At 48.3% G+C, this 17775-nt stretch overlaps 1 protein-coding gene across 1 annotated transcript in view; it reads right to left on the minus strand.

The window, feature by feature from the left end:
* Window positions 1-1773, minus strand: part of LOC149360448 (membrane metallo-endopeptidase-like 1) — a 32790-nt gene extending 31017 nt beyond the window's left edge. The window contains exon 1 of the mRNA XM_089572315.1: window positions 1625-1773. Within this exon, the coding sequence (XP_089428441.1) occupies window positions 1625-1723 (99 nt within the window). The 5' untranslated portion in view covers window positions 1724-1773. The remainder of the gene's footprint in view (window positions 1-1624) is intronic.
* Window positions 1774-17775: the final 16002 nt, after the last annotated feature.

Genomic DNA, 17775 nt, shown 5'->3' on the forward strand with positions numbered 1-17775 from the left:
CTTAACGTTCTTTACCGTGCAGCGCATTGAACACGGTGGCGATGGCGTTAGGTGCCGTGTCAAAGCAAAACGAACAGTTCCCTGTCATGCTTGCGACTAAATGCGCCGCACAGCATTGTATACTACTGTCAGTTATGTTTAGATCAGACAGGTACTGACACACGTGACACATGCGGCTTGAAGACTGCTGCGAAGCAGAAGCCAGTCTGAACGGGCTGTTTTGGCCCCTATATCTGCAGGATAGAACTGCTTGAGCATTTCCTTCTCGATAGGTTAATCGGTTTTGAAAGGCACATTTAAGGCATATGTGTATTCTTTATTGCTGCTAAACATAAAGGCTACTCCGCATCCGTCACTTTAGAGCAGTGAGCATTTTATTTTCGGTTCTTGTGTTGGAAATATCCTCCAATTAGGTTTTGCATACAACTGTCATTGGCCGATAGTCACAGAGCTAAAGGAATCTTCATTCCCTGCAACCTAGATGCGCACCCCTAACCGCACTCACGCGCAATGATTTGCAGTCTCTTAGCAACGATTAATGAGTAGCTTGCACTTTATTGTAATAAAAAACTAATTGCAAAAGCTACAAAATTTTGGTGTGTTACTTCCGCACACGGCCACGTTGTCATTTTTAACGAGTGACGCTCGCGTTTTGAGTCATTTGCGCACACGTCACACGAATTACGTCACTGAAATTGACTGCAAAAGTAATCGCCTCGCACTAAGTTCAACGAACTTACTCTGTTTGGCTGAAACACTGTACATGCGAACAGTCAGCTTTCCTGTGCGACGAACATTCCTGTCACTGCCGGTGGTATCTTAATTTAATTTTGGTAATAGCTCGGAGAAGTACTAGTGTCGTCTAGCCAGATCATGTATGTGCGCGCACCATCTGCGGACACACCTGCTAAGCACTGCGCTGTGAGCTCGGCATTCATACGCTTAACCCGCAAGTGATGACAGTCCGAGGGAACCTTACCGTGTGTTTTCTTGACGCAGGTCGGCGCCGAAAGTGCGTATGCATCTGCGTGGGTTTTGGCAGTGCCAGCAAAACACCTATAATGTATCGTCCTGCAGTTCGTCTTGCGAGACAATACATTAGCTGCTGTGCTAGCCCAATGAAGCGCTTGTCGTGGAAGATAAGCACAACGACTTCGCTTTAGAAAAATAGAGGAGGGCAAGCTTATGCGTAGCACGTTAGTCGAAAAAGTGCATTCCGGATCGTATTTGGCCGCCCAGTGTGGCACCATGTCGCAACAGTCAGTTTGTGAGAGTTTGTGCGAAATCAAGCTAGCTTCTGGAAGTGACACAAAGTTTGCCTATCTGACACCCGCATAACTATATCACTTGTGCGGTGGCAGGCAGTGGCTCGCACACAGATCAAAGGGCGAAGAAAAAACAATACTGCGTTCAGGCAAATGTAGCGCAATAAATATATCAGGCGCGCGAACACAGTACAAGAAAAATGCATGCAAAACTACTAGAGCAAATTACAAAGCAAGGATTATAGCGTTGCGCGTCAATTCCTTGATTTACTGCAAACCGCGGTTTCTTTTTAATTTTCGGCTTTCAATTCTACGCTATTCTGTTAAAATTAGAGTATCTTAAGTAGTTTACCACTCACCCATTGGAAAGGACACATTTTCTTCTGCGGAAAACCCAGCACGAGCTTGGAAGTGAACCGCCGCCGTGTACGTTTCAGCGGAAGCCGCAGGGTGCCCATTCACACTTGCGGAGTGACGGGGCCGCCACCTGTATGCCGATCTCGCGAGCGCCGCCATATTGCCTGCTGTAGTGTAGTACGCCTGAATACAAGGCTACAGGAACATCGTAGAAATCTAAAAGATGTTAAATCGGGTGAGCTAAGCAACGACTGCAGCCGATGTAAAAACTGCCCTCCTGCCTTTGAAAGAACGGCCCTTCTAGGCAAGTGCCGCGACGCCACCACAAGGATGATAATAGAAGCTAACGCAATATCAAGATTCTCTGATAAATGTGTCAGCAAGCCAACCGTACACCTAAGCAAAAAAGAGCTGATCCTTTTAAGCGCCCATGAGCATGCCAGTGACCTGAGGGAAGGTTACGGAACAATGAGATAATTGTGCCACGGGAAGTGAGTTGTTGTTTTCCTGTGTTGTCACGGAACTGGGCCTATATAAGCCAGTTCAAGGCAATAAACGGTGCTGTCAGTCAGCGCCTGTGTTTGTGTCAATCTTTCTTGCCCGTGTTCCCACCACGCTGTTGTTGTGAAGATGTGTAACCAACAAACCAGCCACTACATATTAATGTATACAGCTTAACAAAGATTTCATTTGTCCCATGGCGCATTGCGCGCTCTCTGAACAAGCCTGCTCATAGATGCACAGCGAATTTTGCCGCGCGTAGTTGTTTACGCCCAACTGTTTTGGCACGCTATTTGGTTGACATTGTTTGCAACTGAACGCATAATATTTCAGACTATGCGACCATATCATGACGAGGCGAGCGTCCGTTAGCAGCATGCTGATGAGGCAGCTATTGTGGAAAGTGGCGGGAAAAAGATTCATGACAGCTTTGCACTTTCACCATGCTTATGAGCTGGGTTTAATCTCTTAAACGTGTGTATAAATTGCTGTTCTCTCCTGTAACGTATTGCCTCCTTGCATGGGGCTCCGCGACTGTATGGAACCTAGAAAGAATTCATACGCTGCAAAGACAGCTGTTCTTTTTCTTAGCCGAGACCAAAGTACAAAAATGTATTGTAACGACATAGGCATAAGGAGGATTTTATCTATTGATCGTTTTCGACTGATTTCAACACCTATTTCGACGCATCCAACACTTTGAAACATTAGCGTGTCGAACACCGAATAGAACACAGATAGGAAACATTACCCATCATACAATATGAAAACTGCTAGGACGAATTGTGGCAAATAAATGGCCGCCAGCTACCCAAACACTCAAACATGTTACACCAGAATTATGTTGGTGTAATCACGACATCTATGCAGAGTTTCTCGATTATTTTCTTCGATTGCACGAGGAGCTTCGCTTTGTTTTCTTTTCCTGAAATGTGTGTCTCTCTTTGTACCTGTTTTCTACTAGTGTGATGTTGCTTTATTATACGCGACAAATTCTCGCCTGTTGTCTCTACACATGGTCGAGGGCTGGTCAAGTCACTGAGGCTTTTCCCTCTGGCCCCTTCATCCTTTGGGGTGAACAAGTGATGTATTACTAAGCTCTACTTCCAGGCTCCAACTTCCAGGCATGGTGGAAAAGTCTTAGAGACAGACTCACTAAAAAACATCTCGCTTAGAAGGATGGCGCTTCGAGTGGCTCGGGAGCAGACGCCGTAAAGTGGGTGCGGTGGTAGTATTTTCACTTGCTAATGTATTTGAAGGACCAGGTGGATATCGGCAGGTATATTTCAATTGCTTGATGCTGACTTTTCAAAATCATTTATTTTCCCCTTGGGGCCCAGGGAAGAGTGTTAACTTAGGAGCGCAAGCACATCACAAAAACCCTCGCGGGGGCAACTGCAGCGTACCGATGTTGTTGAGTTGCGACACCGCGGGTTCCTGAGCATCCGCAGGGACATCTCCGCAGAGGAATGATGGTGAGCAGTGCGCCACCACGGACCCGAGGATCCGCACTTAGCCGTGCGTGGCTCAGGTGTGTCCGGGGAAAGAGGATCCCGGTGGTTGAGGCGATGCCAAGCGCTTGGATCTTTAAGGCCCCCCGGCGGAGGCAACACACCACTTTGACCCCAGGTTCCCGTAAAGGCACCTCCAGCCTGACCCGACAGGAGGAAATCGGCAGTTGCCTTTTGCGGTCCGCCTTCATCTTTCGCTTTCCTATTTTCGTTCTCGCAACTTTCATGTCTCCTACTCCCTTCTTTGTTTTCACTTTTCTTTCCTGGCAGCGAGAGTTAACCTTGTGTGGCCAAATACACTGAGTTGCGTCATATGTGGTTATTGTTGGGGTGTACAGCTGGCGTGGGCAGGGCTTGCTTGCAAGCACCTGTCCCGTCCCCTAGTTGGGCTCCATAGTGGGTGGCTGGCACCGTAACCGTACACAAAATATATTTCATGGCTTATTTCTTACTACGTGCTGATCGTCCTCCATAAAGAGTGCGCACCGAAGTGACAGCTCAGTTCTTTTGCAGCAAGACAAATTTCCCACGCTACCATTTTCATTTCCAGAACGCTAACACACAACATAGGGCCAGGTTACAAATTCAAAAAGTTAGCAAGTGGAGATCTGCTTCTGGAAATTCTGTACAAGCATCAACATGAGATTGCATCATTTGGAGAAATTCCTTTAACAGTCAGCCCGCACCGATCACTAAGCACTGTTCGTGGTGTAACCTTTGATGATGGCTTAAATACATAAGCGAATCTCAACTACAAGAAGGAATGAAAGACCGAAATTTTACTAATGTCTATAGGACAAAAATTAGACACGACAACACAGAAACACCAGCGAAGCACATTACTCTCACCTCTGTCTCTAGTATACTTCCCTATTCTGTGGAATTAGGGTACACAAAGCTCAAACTCAGACAATACATACCCAATCCACGCCGATGCTTCAAATGCCAGAGCTACGGCCACGATTCCCAGAGCTGACGGGGACAACACGCTTGCGGCGCAAGTGCTCCTCACGACCATCCTGCAGATAACTGGGAAGTTCAACACCAAGTTTGCTTTAATTGCGAGGGCAGCCATCCTGCTCATTCAGGGTCGTGCCGAGCCTGAAAAACAAAAAAAGACATAGTAACACTAAAAGGCAAATAAAACGTATCATTCAGGGAAGCACGCAAATGACTCTCATTGGTACAAAATCCAAGTTACTCCGCTGTGGTGTAGTAGGGTACAGCATCACAGCCATTTTAGACCGAGCCTAAAATTGCGTTACCACGAGTGCAATCGTTAACAAATTGTTTTATTTAATCCAAAATAGAAAGTTATGTCCACACCTCATAACACACCGCTACCTCATGTACACTAACGAATAACGTTGACCAGTCGATACCGGGTGCGTTGAAATCCCCCAGCAGGATGATTACACGCAGAAAGGTTCTGCTGATGGATAAAGTTGATGAGGTTGTACAATTGATTATTGGAAAAGCCAGGAGGTCGGTTCAGTGCGTCCATTTTTATCGACTTACGTTGCAACTTCACACTGCACCATACTCATTCAATTTCGGGTGGGGCATGAAGGACGGGAAATTTAGACAGGAACGCAGAAAAAGGTTGGCTTCGCCACCTTTGCAAAATGCCGGTTGGTTCAAATTACGCTGAAACCTGGCGGGGTTATCTCGGCGTCCAGTATATCGTTATGCAACTACATTTCAGTGACGCCAACGATGTGAGGGGAATGCTAGGAAATGAATGAGAACAGGCTTACAAACCTATCTACGAGGCTTCTAGCGTTAATGTCCGAGATCCTAAAATTAGCAAGGCTAGCAGGTGGAACACGGCGAAGGCAACGAGAGTCTCTGAGTTACTGGTTATTTGAAGGCTGCGGCCTGGCACTGGAGCTTTTCATCATGGTGTCTATGTCGCACAACTTATAACGTACATGGATAAACGTATATGGATAAAAGTATGGTCTAAACGCACAATAACTTTGGCGCCACTGTCCCTGAAAGAAGTGGACGCACCCCACAGCTTTTTACGAACGAAAAGGACGTGAGCTAAGAAGTTTTCAGTGAAGCAAAAACAGATTCTTGTTTTGAGGCACTTTTAAAGATTCTAATTTTGTCACTAAAATCCGCTAACTGAAAGATAGCAGGGCTAGAAGGGCTACGCTGATTACTGCCTAACATGTGGCATCTTTCAGACTCTGGGCATCTCAAGTTTTTCTTCTATTAGTTTTGTCACGGTTGTCATCAAGCTACCGCTGTTCTCGCCAGTTGTCTCCGCTAGGCCATGCAGGATGAGGTTATTTCAGCAGGAACGGATATCTAGGTTGTCGTTATTTAAGGCAAGCTTGTTAACGACGTTAGTGAGGGATTTATGCTGGTCACTTATTACGGAATGGGATGAATTGTCAATCAGTGGCTCCACGGAAGTTCATTCAAGAGCAGTATAACGCGATTTGAGACCCTCAGAGCGCTGATTTGCACACAGATGAAATTTATTAATCTCTCAGCAACGTCGTGCGCTATCTTTTACTGGCTAGCAAGGAACTTTGCAAACATATCGGCTACAGAGGGCTTAACTACGGCATCGCCGTCACTGCTGCTATTATCAGCAGTCTCCGGACAGGTAGGGGTCGACTCATCACTGGACCGCGCCCTGGTTCTTATCTTACTTTGGGTTCTTGTCTGATATCTATGCGGTCGAGGATTAGTTTGACATCACCACTTTAAGGAGGCTACTAAGGCAGTGTGCTAACCCAGAGTACAAGGAGACGGACGAAAAACCGTGAGAGGGCGCAGCAAGCAAGCCATCTCGACCAGACGCACGTTCGCATCTGTCCGATTTTTGGAGCTTTTTGCCCCGAATGTTTTTGGGCTAGGCTCACAAAAATTAATGGCCACTACCATTGTGCCTCTCACTACCTGTGGACCATAGTTTCAGCGCTTCTACTCTAAAGACGGCTCCAGGAAACCTTCAAAATACATGGGAAGCGCTACCGCCAGCGCTGGACACATTCGACTATTAGCAGCATTCACTGTCCCTGTCATCATAGAAGGATTCTCCTACACCATAAAGTTCATCGTTTTCTCCCCCTTCTTTCATGACGTCATCCTTAGGTGGACGTTTTTCTGCTCATCACATCATCGCATGCGCCCATCCGCACATTGATTTGGCGCCGCTAGGTGACGCTCCCTTGGACACCTGCCTTGTTCGGCCGCGCATAGTTGCGCCTTCGACGACAGCAGCGCGTCGGCTTTCTGTTTATCCTTTACACACGCTCTCAACTTTGTGCTCATCGCAAATCTGTCATCAGCAGCAGCAGCCTGGCTACGCAGGACAAACGCCTCTCCTGTATCTCTCCATTTAACCCTGTAGCCTCCGCGGTGGCTGAGTGTTTATGGCACTCGGTTGCGGACCTTAAAGACGCGGGTTCGATCCCATCTGCGGCGGTAGAATTTCGATGGAGGCGAAATGCTAGAGGCCTGTGTACTGTGCGACGTCAGTGCAACCTAAAGAACCACAGGCGGTAGAAATTTCCGGAGCCCTTCAATACGGCGTCCCTCACAGCCTGGGAAACATTGGCACGTTATACCCCCATAAACCAAACGAACCAAACTAACCCTGTCCTGTGCCATCTGTGGCCTCTCTATCCACGCGAACTTCTTAACCTAATCCGCTCAGCAAACTCTCTCCCGCACCCTGCTACGCTTGCCTTCCCTTAGAATCCACTCTGTTACCCTTAATGACTCGCGGTTATCTTGCCTTCGCATTAGTTGCCCGGCCCAAGCCCATTTCTTCCTTTTGATTTTGACTAGAATGGTATTAGAGGCCATGTTTGATTCCTTACCCACGCTGTCCTCTTCATGCCTCCTAAAGTTACACCTATCATTTTTCTTTCCGTAACTTGCGGGGCTGTCCTTAAACTAAGTTGAACCCTTTTCGTTAGCCTCCACGTTTCTGCCCCATAGGTGAGCGCCGGTAAGATAATACTGTTATATACTTTTCTCTTGAGGGATATTGGTAAAGTGCCAGTTATGATCTCAGACAGGATTCCAAATGTCATCCACCCCTTTCTTATTGTTGTATTTATTTCACTCCCACGATCCGGATCTGCGGTCACTATCTGCCCTAAGTAGACGTATTCCTTCAGCACTTCCTTCACGTGACTACCAATTATAAGCTGCTGTTCCTTCTCCAGACTGTTCAACACTACTTTGGTTTTCCGCATATTGGTTTTTAGGTCTACCGTATTGCTCATCTCCTCAGTGACTTAGCAAGGCAGTGTCATCAGCGAATCGCCGATTACTAACGTATCCTTCATTAACTCTCATCTTGAGCTGTTCCCAATCCAGGTCTCTAAATACCTCCTTCAAACAGGCGGTGAATAGCTTTGCCGAGATCGTGTCTCCCTTCCTGACACCCTTCCTTATTGGAACTTTATTGCTGGCTATATGGAAGACTATAGTAGCTGTGTGCTCTAGATATGTTCCGGTATTTTTACATAAGGCTCTTATGCACCCTTATTCCGCAAGCTTGTACGACTGCTGAAGTTTTGGTTTATGAGGAATTTAGCGTCCCAAAGCGACTTAGGCAATGAGGGAAGCCGTAGTGATGGACTCCGGAAATTTCGACCACCTGGGGTTCTTTGACATGCGCTGACATCACACAGTACACGGACCTCTGGAATTTCGCCTCCATCGAAATTCGACCACCGCGGCCTGGATCGAACCCACATTTTGGTAGCCGAGCGCCATAACCACTGAGCCACCGCGGCGGATTGCTGAAGTTTTGACTCAGTCAAATTCTTTCTTGTAATCTACAAAGTTAATATATAGCGGTTCGTCATACTCTGCACATTTCTATATCACCCGATTTATAGTGGGAATAGGGCCGATTGTCGAGTATCCTTTACAAAAGGCTGCCTGATCATTTGGTTGATTGAAGTTTAACGTTGTCCTGACTCTATTAGAGATTACCTTATTAAATACCTTACAGGCAACAAGTAGAATGCTGATCTATCTCTAATATTTAAAGTAGTTGGCGTCTTCTTTCTTATGGCTTAAGGGGATGTTAGCGTCCTTCCATGCTTCCGGAACACTCGAGTTTAGAGTGGACAATTTTTCTAGCACAATCTCTCCTCCGTCCTTCATCAGATCTGTTGTTACCTGGTCCTGACCAGCAGCTTTCCCCTTTTTCATTGCTCCTAAAGCTTTCCTTACTATCGTCTTTCGTGAATGGCGGGATGTCCCACTGCTGCGCTCTGGTGCCTCTCTCATTAACGTTTTAATTATATTCTCTACTGCATAGATTTGTGTACACCTCTTTGGCTACTTTAACTATGTTATCCATGCTACTACTGGCATTGCCCTTCCCTTAAAGAAGGAATCTGGTTTTTACCTATGTCTCGTTTCCTTTTCACCGCTTTTAGGCTACCTCTGTCTTTAGAGCATGCTGAATTCTCTCCTTATTAAACTTCCTCATATCGGCTAAGTAATGCTTGTTGGGGTGCTAGTTGGTGCATGTTTCTAGAAAAGGGTTATAGCACCGAAACAGACAACACACAGAAAGCTAGACGGGACAGACATATCGGCTACCCTGCAGTTATTGAATAACATTGAGAATTCTGCCAGTTCTATTCTGTTTGTAGGGTTAAACGCTCTCATTCTTTGACGCTTCTTATACAGATCTTTCGCCTTTTGAGATAGCTTACCAGCATCGTGACGAAACAACCTACCGCCTACTTATATTGCGCATTTCGTAATAATAGCTCAGAGAATATCATGCATTGCTTGAGAAGTAAGCTCGTCATCCTCACTTAAAGCCAAATACTTGTTATGCAACGAAATCCTGGATTTTTCTACTGTCCCTCTTGCCACTAACTTGTTAATGGGCTTCCGTTTCACTATTTTCTCATGTTCCTTCTTCAAATCTTGGTTACCGTCATGTGGTCGCTACAATGCACCTTTCCGAGGACCTCCGCATCCTCCACGATGCCATTGTGAGCATATAGTATGAGGTGTGCTTCATTTTTTAGTCGAACCATTAGGGTGTTTGCGAAAGAAGTTTTTCATGATCCTTACATTATTTCTCTCCGCAAAGTGCACTGATAACTCCCTCCTATTCCTACAGCCTACGCGATAGTCGCCTATTGCCTGATATCCAGCCTGTTTCTTCCCTACTTTGCCATTGAAATCACCTATCAGTTTTGTTACTTTGTTCATTGTCGATTCCACGTCCCCATAGAAACTTTCTATGATATGGTCATCTGAGCTAGATCTAGGCGCATGGACTTGAACCGCTTTCATTTTTGTACCTATTATTAGGGCTGATTACGATAGCTGCCGCCCTGTCGTTAATACTATAAATTCATCTAATTTGCCAAGTATATCCTGATTGATAAAGAATCATACTCCTAGTTCTCGTCTTTCAGTAATCCATGATAGCATAGTACGTGCCCGCCTTTTAACGCTCTATAAGCTTCACCTTTCCTGCTAACCTCATTAAGCCCAATGACATCCCATTTAATACCCGCTAATTCGTCTAACGGCACTGTTAGACTATCCTCACTGGATAATGTTCTAGCGTTAATCGTTGCAGTTCAGGTTCAGCTTCCATAGTTCCCTGTTATGTCATCCTTACACTTTCTAGTAGTTGCTGCACTTTGATATATGGCAAGCCCATTTCATTTCCCCACCACTTCAGTTAGAATCGCTTGGCACTGTTGATGCCATCAATTGCGTTGGCTTTTCTGTATATGACGACCATTATGTGCATAACATCAACGCCTTAACTCGTCCTAAAGTCGCCTACCTGACTGCACGCGATGCTTTTTACCGTTGCGTCGATGCCGCGCTGACGACTCCCCAACGCGACCAGCTTGTCACCTTGCTTCAGCGGTTCCGCGCGTCCTTTAACTGCCACCAAACTCCTAGCGATTGTACATAAGCGGCTACCCACCATTTCAAACTCGTGCTCCATTGCGCGAGCTTCCTTGCAGGGTCTCACTCGCTGAGCGCAGCATCGTTGACGATCAGGTGAGGGACATGCTGCACCACGAAGGGATCCGGCCCTCTCACAGCCCGTGGCCTTCCGCGGCCGTGGTCGTAAAGGAAAAGACATCTGCTTTTATTCTTTCTTACAATTTTACTGGGAAGGACGACTACTCTAAGCGACTACCATTTACGCCTTTGACTGCCTGCAGGGAGCGCAGCCCTTCTTTTGATCTGCGCTCTTGATTCTAGAAGGTGCCGATAGCCGAAACCTATCATCAGAAATCCGCATTCATCACGCCTGACGGGCTCTATGATTTTAACGTCTTGTCCTTCTGCCTCTCCAACTCTCCAACCACATTTAATGCATGACATCTTACGAGGGCTGAAATGGGAGACGAGCCTCTGCTACCTGGAAAATGTTTTCATCTTGTCGAAGCACTTTCCACTTCATCTTCTTCAGCGCGAACAGGTTCTTCGATGTCTCAGCGGTGCTTGCCTGAAGCTCAATTTAAAAAATGTCCCATTACATACCTTATGGCACTTTGTGTCAATGAACGGTGCCCCCCCCCCCCCCCCCCGCACCTTGCCAAGCTTCATGCAGTTGCCAATTTTCTGAGATGCAAGTTATTAAAAAAAACTGCGAAGCTTTATTGGTCTTTGCTGTTACTTTCTCCTCTTCGTCACGATTCCTACACTTATCGCCCTACTGACACACCTTCTTGCTGGCAACCAGTACTTCTTTTCTCGTCTCCTGTGTGTGACGAAGGTTTTACAAAGCTGCGCTATCTTCTCACGTCCCCTCCTCCGATCTTGTCTTATGTAGGCCTTTCCGCCCTTAACGCGGCAGCCGTCTCGGCGCCGTTCTAGCTCAGCGGAATCCTGATTTCCATGAGTACGTTGTTGCTTACACCAGGCGCACACTCACAAACGCAGTGACTAATTATTCAGTCACGGAGAGAGATTGCTTGGCGTTTATTTGGGCGTTCACAAAGTCCAGCCGTTACATTGCTGTTATCGTTGCGCTTTCCTGTTATCGATGCTATCCTCGATCACCATGTCTTTGCTGTCTGTTTTCTCTCAAAGAGCCATCCGGCCGCCTAGCTCTTTGGTCCCTCCATCTACAAGATACGACATTCGGGTCATTGCTCCGGTCGTAAGCAATCAGATGCCGACGCCGTCTCCCGCTGCCAGTCCCCTCTGATCCTTAGGCGCCCTATGTCTCCGGGAAATCGACGACTACCTGCGCAGAGGGGATTACTTGTCGTCAAGCCGTCTGTCCCCCTCTCCGTCGCCGTCCACCACACGTTTTGTATCACCAGGCCGCACCTACTTCACGGCTGTCCGAGGAAGGTCCCCTGGCTGCCGTAGGGGAAACTACACAAAGCAGCTTGTGGAGGTCAGGCTGCTTGCCGAGGAAACGAGGAAGATCCTCCAGCAACCACGCCATATGACGACGCTGCACCCACTACGTCGATGAAGCATACTAACAAGAGCCCAACCACGACGCTTTCGGACTTCAAAATGACATCGCCGCCCAGAAAAGCACCGACGACACACCCTACCCATGACTCGCAAACGCGATGAAATCGTGACGAGACGTCGAGGACGACGTGCAGCGCAGGAGCTAAAATATCTGACTTAGAAGTTGCTATCGACGCCCTGCAGTTACCGCTCTTGTCGACACAGGAGCCGATTGTTCGGCGATGAACGGAATATTCTCCGCACAGCTGAGGAAGGTCATGGCCGTACGGGACGGCCCACTATTCCAGACCGCAGGAGGCCACCTCATTAAGCCATCGGGACGAAGCACAGCGCGAGTGACCATACAGGAACGTACTTATCCTGCGACCTTCGTTGTGCTACAGCAGTGTCCCCTCGAAGTGGTCTTGGGCATGGATTTCCTTAATGCGCATCAGGGGATCATTGAGCTGCGATCGAAGTCGATCACGCTTTCGACGGACGAGGCCTTGCCTTCGATGACTACCATGGAGTAGCATGTTGCCCTGAGTGTCCTGGGGGAACAAGTGAGCGTCCCTCCACGATCGAGCGTCATAATCAGCGTAGGTGCCACGGATGCCAAGACAATGCAAGCTCTCATCGAGGGGAACACGGAGTTTCTTCTACAGCGAAGATTCGGCGTCACAAGAGGCATTGCTCATTTCTGCGCTAGACAAGATGAAGTACTGTTGCGAACTTCAGCGAATAATACTCGCTCGTTAACAAAGGAGGGCGATTGCTTTCTTGGACGAACTATCCGACGTTCACGGCGCCTTCGCCCTCTCCCAACGAGTCCCAGATTCACAAGCACGCCTTCGACATGAATCCAATCCTGCCCGCAACAGACAAGATCAGATCCGCAATCTCCTTCGAAGCAACAGCGAGTGTTTCTTGTCAACGCCGAAAGTCCGATAAACGCCGATTGCCAAGCATTGCATTGTAACAGATCAGCACACCGGACCTCTCTGCCAAAGCCCCTAGGAAATGCTTCGCGACGACGCCTCCCAGCCTTCAAAGCGCCCCTGGGCAGCATCGGTTGTTCTATTGAGGAAGAAAGACGCGGCACACTTCAATTCTCCGTTGATTACCGCCGCCGCTTGAAAAACATAACAAAGAAGGACGTCGACCCCCTCCCCTGCATCGAAGACACACTAGACCGCCCATGCAATGCCAAGTATTTCTCGACCGTCGATGGACCTCAAGAGCTGCTATTGGCAAGCGTTTTCTGACGGGCTAGTTCGTGATTGAAGTTCATTTTCGAACTGTACAAAGAACAACCACAGAGCAAAGGACACACACAACACAAGCACAGCATTGTGTGTGTGTGTGTGTGTGTGTGTGTGTGTGTGTGTGTGTGTGTGTGTGTGTGTGTGTGTGTGTGTGTGTGTGTGTGTGTGTGTGTGTGTGTGTGTGTGTGCGCGTGTGTGTGTGTGTGTGTGTGTGTGTGCGTGCGTGCGTGCGTGCGCGCGCGCGCCCTTTGCTCTGTGGTTGTTCTTTGCGCATTTCTAAGATGAGCTACTGACGAATAGTGGTCAATGAAAGAGATCGCGAGAAGACTGCATTCATCACTCTGGATGGCCTCTTCGAGTTCGCGGTGATGCCATTTGGTCTCTGTTCCACACCAGCGACGTTTCCGCGAGTAATGGATGCAGTGCTGGCAGGCGCGACGTGGCAAATTTGTCTGGTGTATTTAGATAACGTCGTTTTCTTCGTCTCAATCTTTGAAGAGCACGTAAGAAGCCTTCGAGCAGTAGTTGATGCAATCAGGTCGTCCGGCCTGGCCTTGAAAGCAGAGAATTGCAACTTTGCATATGAAGAGCTGCTGTTTCTGGCCCACATCGTTAGCATGTAGGGAGTACGTCCAGACCCGCAGAAAACAGTTGCTATCGCTATATTGCCAGCGCCGGCCGATAAAAAAGCTGAACGCAGATTCCTCGGACTGTGCGCTTTTTACCGACGATTCGTCATGAACTTCCGCGTCGCTGAACCTCTGACTCAGCTGACAACGGCAGGCGTGCCATTTAAATGGCAACCGCCACAAGGGGAAGCCTTCCATGAACTTCAGCGTCGTTTACAGCTCCACCCCTCTTCGCGCACCTTGATGAAAACGCCGACTTAAATTCAGACCGACACCAGCAGCGTGTGCCTAGGCGCCAACCTCGTTCAGAAAACCGACGGTCGGGAGAAAGTAATCGCATGCGCTAGCCGTTCTCTGTCCAAGGCCCAGGCTAACTACTTGACAACTGAGAAAGAGTGCCTTGCTATCATATCGGTTACCTGGAAATTCTGTCCCTACCTGTATGGACGACGGTTCAAGGTGGTAAGCGATCATCACGCACAGTGCTGGCTTGCCAGTTTGAAAGACCCCTCCGGCCGCCTCGCTCTATGGGGCCTGCTTCTGCAGGACTTTGACGTCACCGTCGTTTACAAGTCCGGAGGCAAGCACTGTGATGCCGACTGCCTGTAACGAGCCGCTGTATATGCACCGCCACCGGACGACGATGAGGGCGCCTTCCCGGGAGCGAGGCGTCAGCTACAGCTTTTTCGCACAGCAGCAACGCTCGGACCCAGACCTAAAACCCCTCATTGAGTACTTGGAAGGCAGGGTTTCCTCACCCCCCCGCCTGGTTCAAGCAAGGATTGTCTTCGTTCTGTGTGCAGAATCATGTTCTCGTTAAGAGGAAGTTCGCAGCGGAAGAAACAGCCTACCTCCTTCTTCTACCTGCAACTCTGAGCCAAGAAACCCCTGTCTTCACACGAAGCGCCGACAACTGGACACCGCGCGTTTTCTCGCATCCTCCGCCGCATCCAAGACAAATATTACTGGCTCCGACTGTCTGCCAATGTCGCAGATTGGTCGCAAGACGCGACCAGATTTATCTCGATTGGTTGCATTCAAACGGAGCCGATTCTACGTTGTTCCAGAATGTTCTAGTAACTTTGGAAGGCTTTATCTCAAAAGTTCGCTATCAGCTTTAAACTGAGCACAGCCGAGAGCGGCGGGCATACTGTTCGACGACCGCCGAGCCCGCCTGTTGCTACGCCGCCATTGAGTGGTTCAGTTCTGCGGACTTCATCGGGCGACTACACGACAGCCGTAGTCCACAAGAACTTGCAAACCAATGGGCTCTCCTTGACCACCGTGATGAAGTCGCTATCGCACTCGCGGTCGCAGAGCCCCCAATGGAAGGCTGTCATTTCAGACACACGTTTCAATGGCGAAAGCTATGTCAGGGACGGAAATATATCTTCTAGCTTATCACATACTCTAGAACGCCGAGATGCCGAACCCATCTGTAAACGCATCGTGTGGGCGCCGGCCCGTCAGGAACTTCCCTTATGCAAAGGTGCGAATGCGGCTGCCCGAGAACTTATCCTCCGGGCACCTACTCTGGCGTCTTCCCCACCGATGAGCCTAGCCGACCGCTTCTGCGGTTTCGAGAAATTATCGACTATTACAAAAATAGGCATCGCCAGTTCCCTCCAACGGCAAAGGGGCTGTCGAAGGCAGACGAACGCATTCTGCAACAGCTACACACAAACACCTACTGCCGACTCGCAATGGCTGCTCGCTATGACCCGAAAATAAATATTTTGTGCCCACACTGCTGTTATATCGTAAAAAGGGTTATTTAGAAATTATGAAGCAGTACGTGCAGCATACAGTCGAGCCGATCTGTATTTTCTCTACTCCCTCCTGTTCTCTCGAGCGCGCGAGTCCGTGCAGCGCACCTGCCACACGTCGTCATCATCACAACTGCGACGAGCTCTGTTCTGTCTCCCACCTGCTGTATCCGACTGCCTTCCCTGCCTAAAGAAGCTTGGAAGAACTTCCTCCTCGAGTGCTCGAGTGAGACGGCGCAAGCTGCCCGTGCACTCCGGGCTCGTGAGGCAGCGGGATCTTTCGGCATCCCGGACTAAGGACGCGTACCAAGGATACCCCTGCATTCTCTATCGGCGCCGGCTCATCCTCTATATTTGTTTTTGTTTATTAAAGGTTTTCTCTATCTGTCATTCAGTTCTTTGCGGTCGCACGTCAACCCAAATAAAGAGTTTCGTTTGGAAGCCATTCTCGCTGTTTACTTCCACGCCGGAGTGCAGCCACCACTACCTGACAATATTCATTGAAGGCGACACGCCTTTGACAGCAACATAATATGAGCCATTAATTCGTCCGCTAGGTCGACTTCCCAGAATACAATGCCGCTCTTTCGCTTCCTAATTTTCACGTTTGGAATGCGCTGCCATGTTTTTGGCAACGAATAAATTTTTTCAAGACAAACAAACAAGTGTGTATTTAAACCGGGTGCTTAGTTCTTATTCAAATGGCCGTAATCAAATGGCCAAAATAATACCGCGTTAATTATGAGTGATGAAATATTGAAGGTACTAAAACTTAATGCTTCTAGTGGTGACGGCTTCGGAACGATTTTCTCCGGCTTTTAAACCTTGACGGCGAATTCTCTCTTGTTATCTTGTGAAGACTTGGTTACAGTTTCATTCGTATACTTCTTTCACGCTGATTGCTGCAAATGCAATTACGACGAATTTCTTCAGATTTATTATTTAACACCTTCATTTAGGCGGGGCGGCATGACTGTGAATTGGCACTTTTCTGCCAGGCTGCACTTTCAACTGAAACAAAGGTTGCCAACACTGGTATCAGCTAACCTATGGGCGATAAGAGAGCGTCTCTCGCTGTGCAGCACTTAATTGACATGCCGCTGTTGGGCCGCCTTTTCTCTACCACCTTTCACGCCACAGAGCGGCAACAATTGAATTAACTCGAGCTGCCTTCATCACTCAACTCTCATAAGGCCTGCACCTGTGACCCGATATTTCTGTCTTACCTGTCAATGCATGCTCTTTGACCTAGCCTGTAAATTCGGCAGCATGTCAGCCGCGTAGCATTCATTCGAGCACATTCCACCTCCCTGCATCGAAAATTCAGAACTATAGCGCGAAAGTGACGCCAGCAGGGCGTGTTTGCCGCGCCCAAGTGTTTCGCTTTATGAAGGCACCCCATGAGTTGGGTTCCATCCCCGCTGCAGCCGAGTACCAACCGGCGATGCAATAGGCAGAAGCCTTCCGCTGACCTGGTGCTCAGGTTATATCGGGATTAATGCTTGGGAAATAGATTTTCCACCCCAAATTGTATGAAACACAAGGACCACAATGGACTTTTTATTGGACAGATGGAGTTCATTCCCTCGCGGGTAGGTTTTCCATCGAGAGAAAGTGAGGTGACCAAACGCCCTTTTTCAGGCATTTCGCCCCACAAGAAGTGAGCACCAAGCCGGTCAATACTTGTGTACTTTAAAAAACAAAAACACGGGAACTTGACGGCAATGGGGATCGAACACAAAACCTCGCGAATACTAGGCGGATGCTCTACCACATGGCCACTGCTTGGCTCTCAGTCGTGATTTCTCAATCCTCTCTTCCCTTTCTCTCTCTTCTTTTGTTCCCTTCCTTGCGTTTAGGGTAGCATACTGGGCGTCACACAGTTAACCTTCCAGCCTTCCCGTTCTTTTCTCTCTTTCTGTCGATTATTTTCACGCCCACACTGATGTGAGTGAAACTCCATTGTGCGAGCTCTTAAACGAAGCCACGGAATGGTTTCTCTGTAGGTTGTGTTGGTAGAGTCAATTCGCTGC

Source organism: Amblyomma mixtum, chromosome 2 (genome assembly GCF_055824585.1).
Source record: "Amblyomma mixtum isolate Tamu chromosome 2, ASM5582458v1, whole genome shotgun sequence".
Lineage (NCBI taxonomy): Eukaryota > Metazoa > Arthropoda > Arachnida > Ixodida > Ixodidae > Amblyomma > Amblyomma mixtum.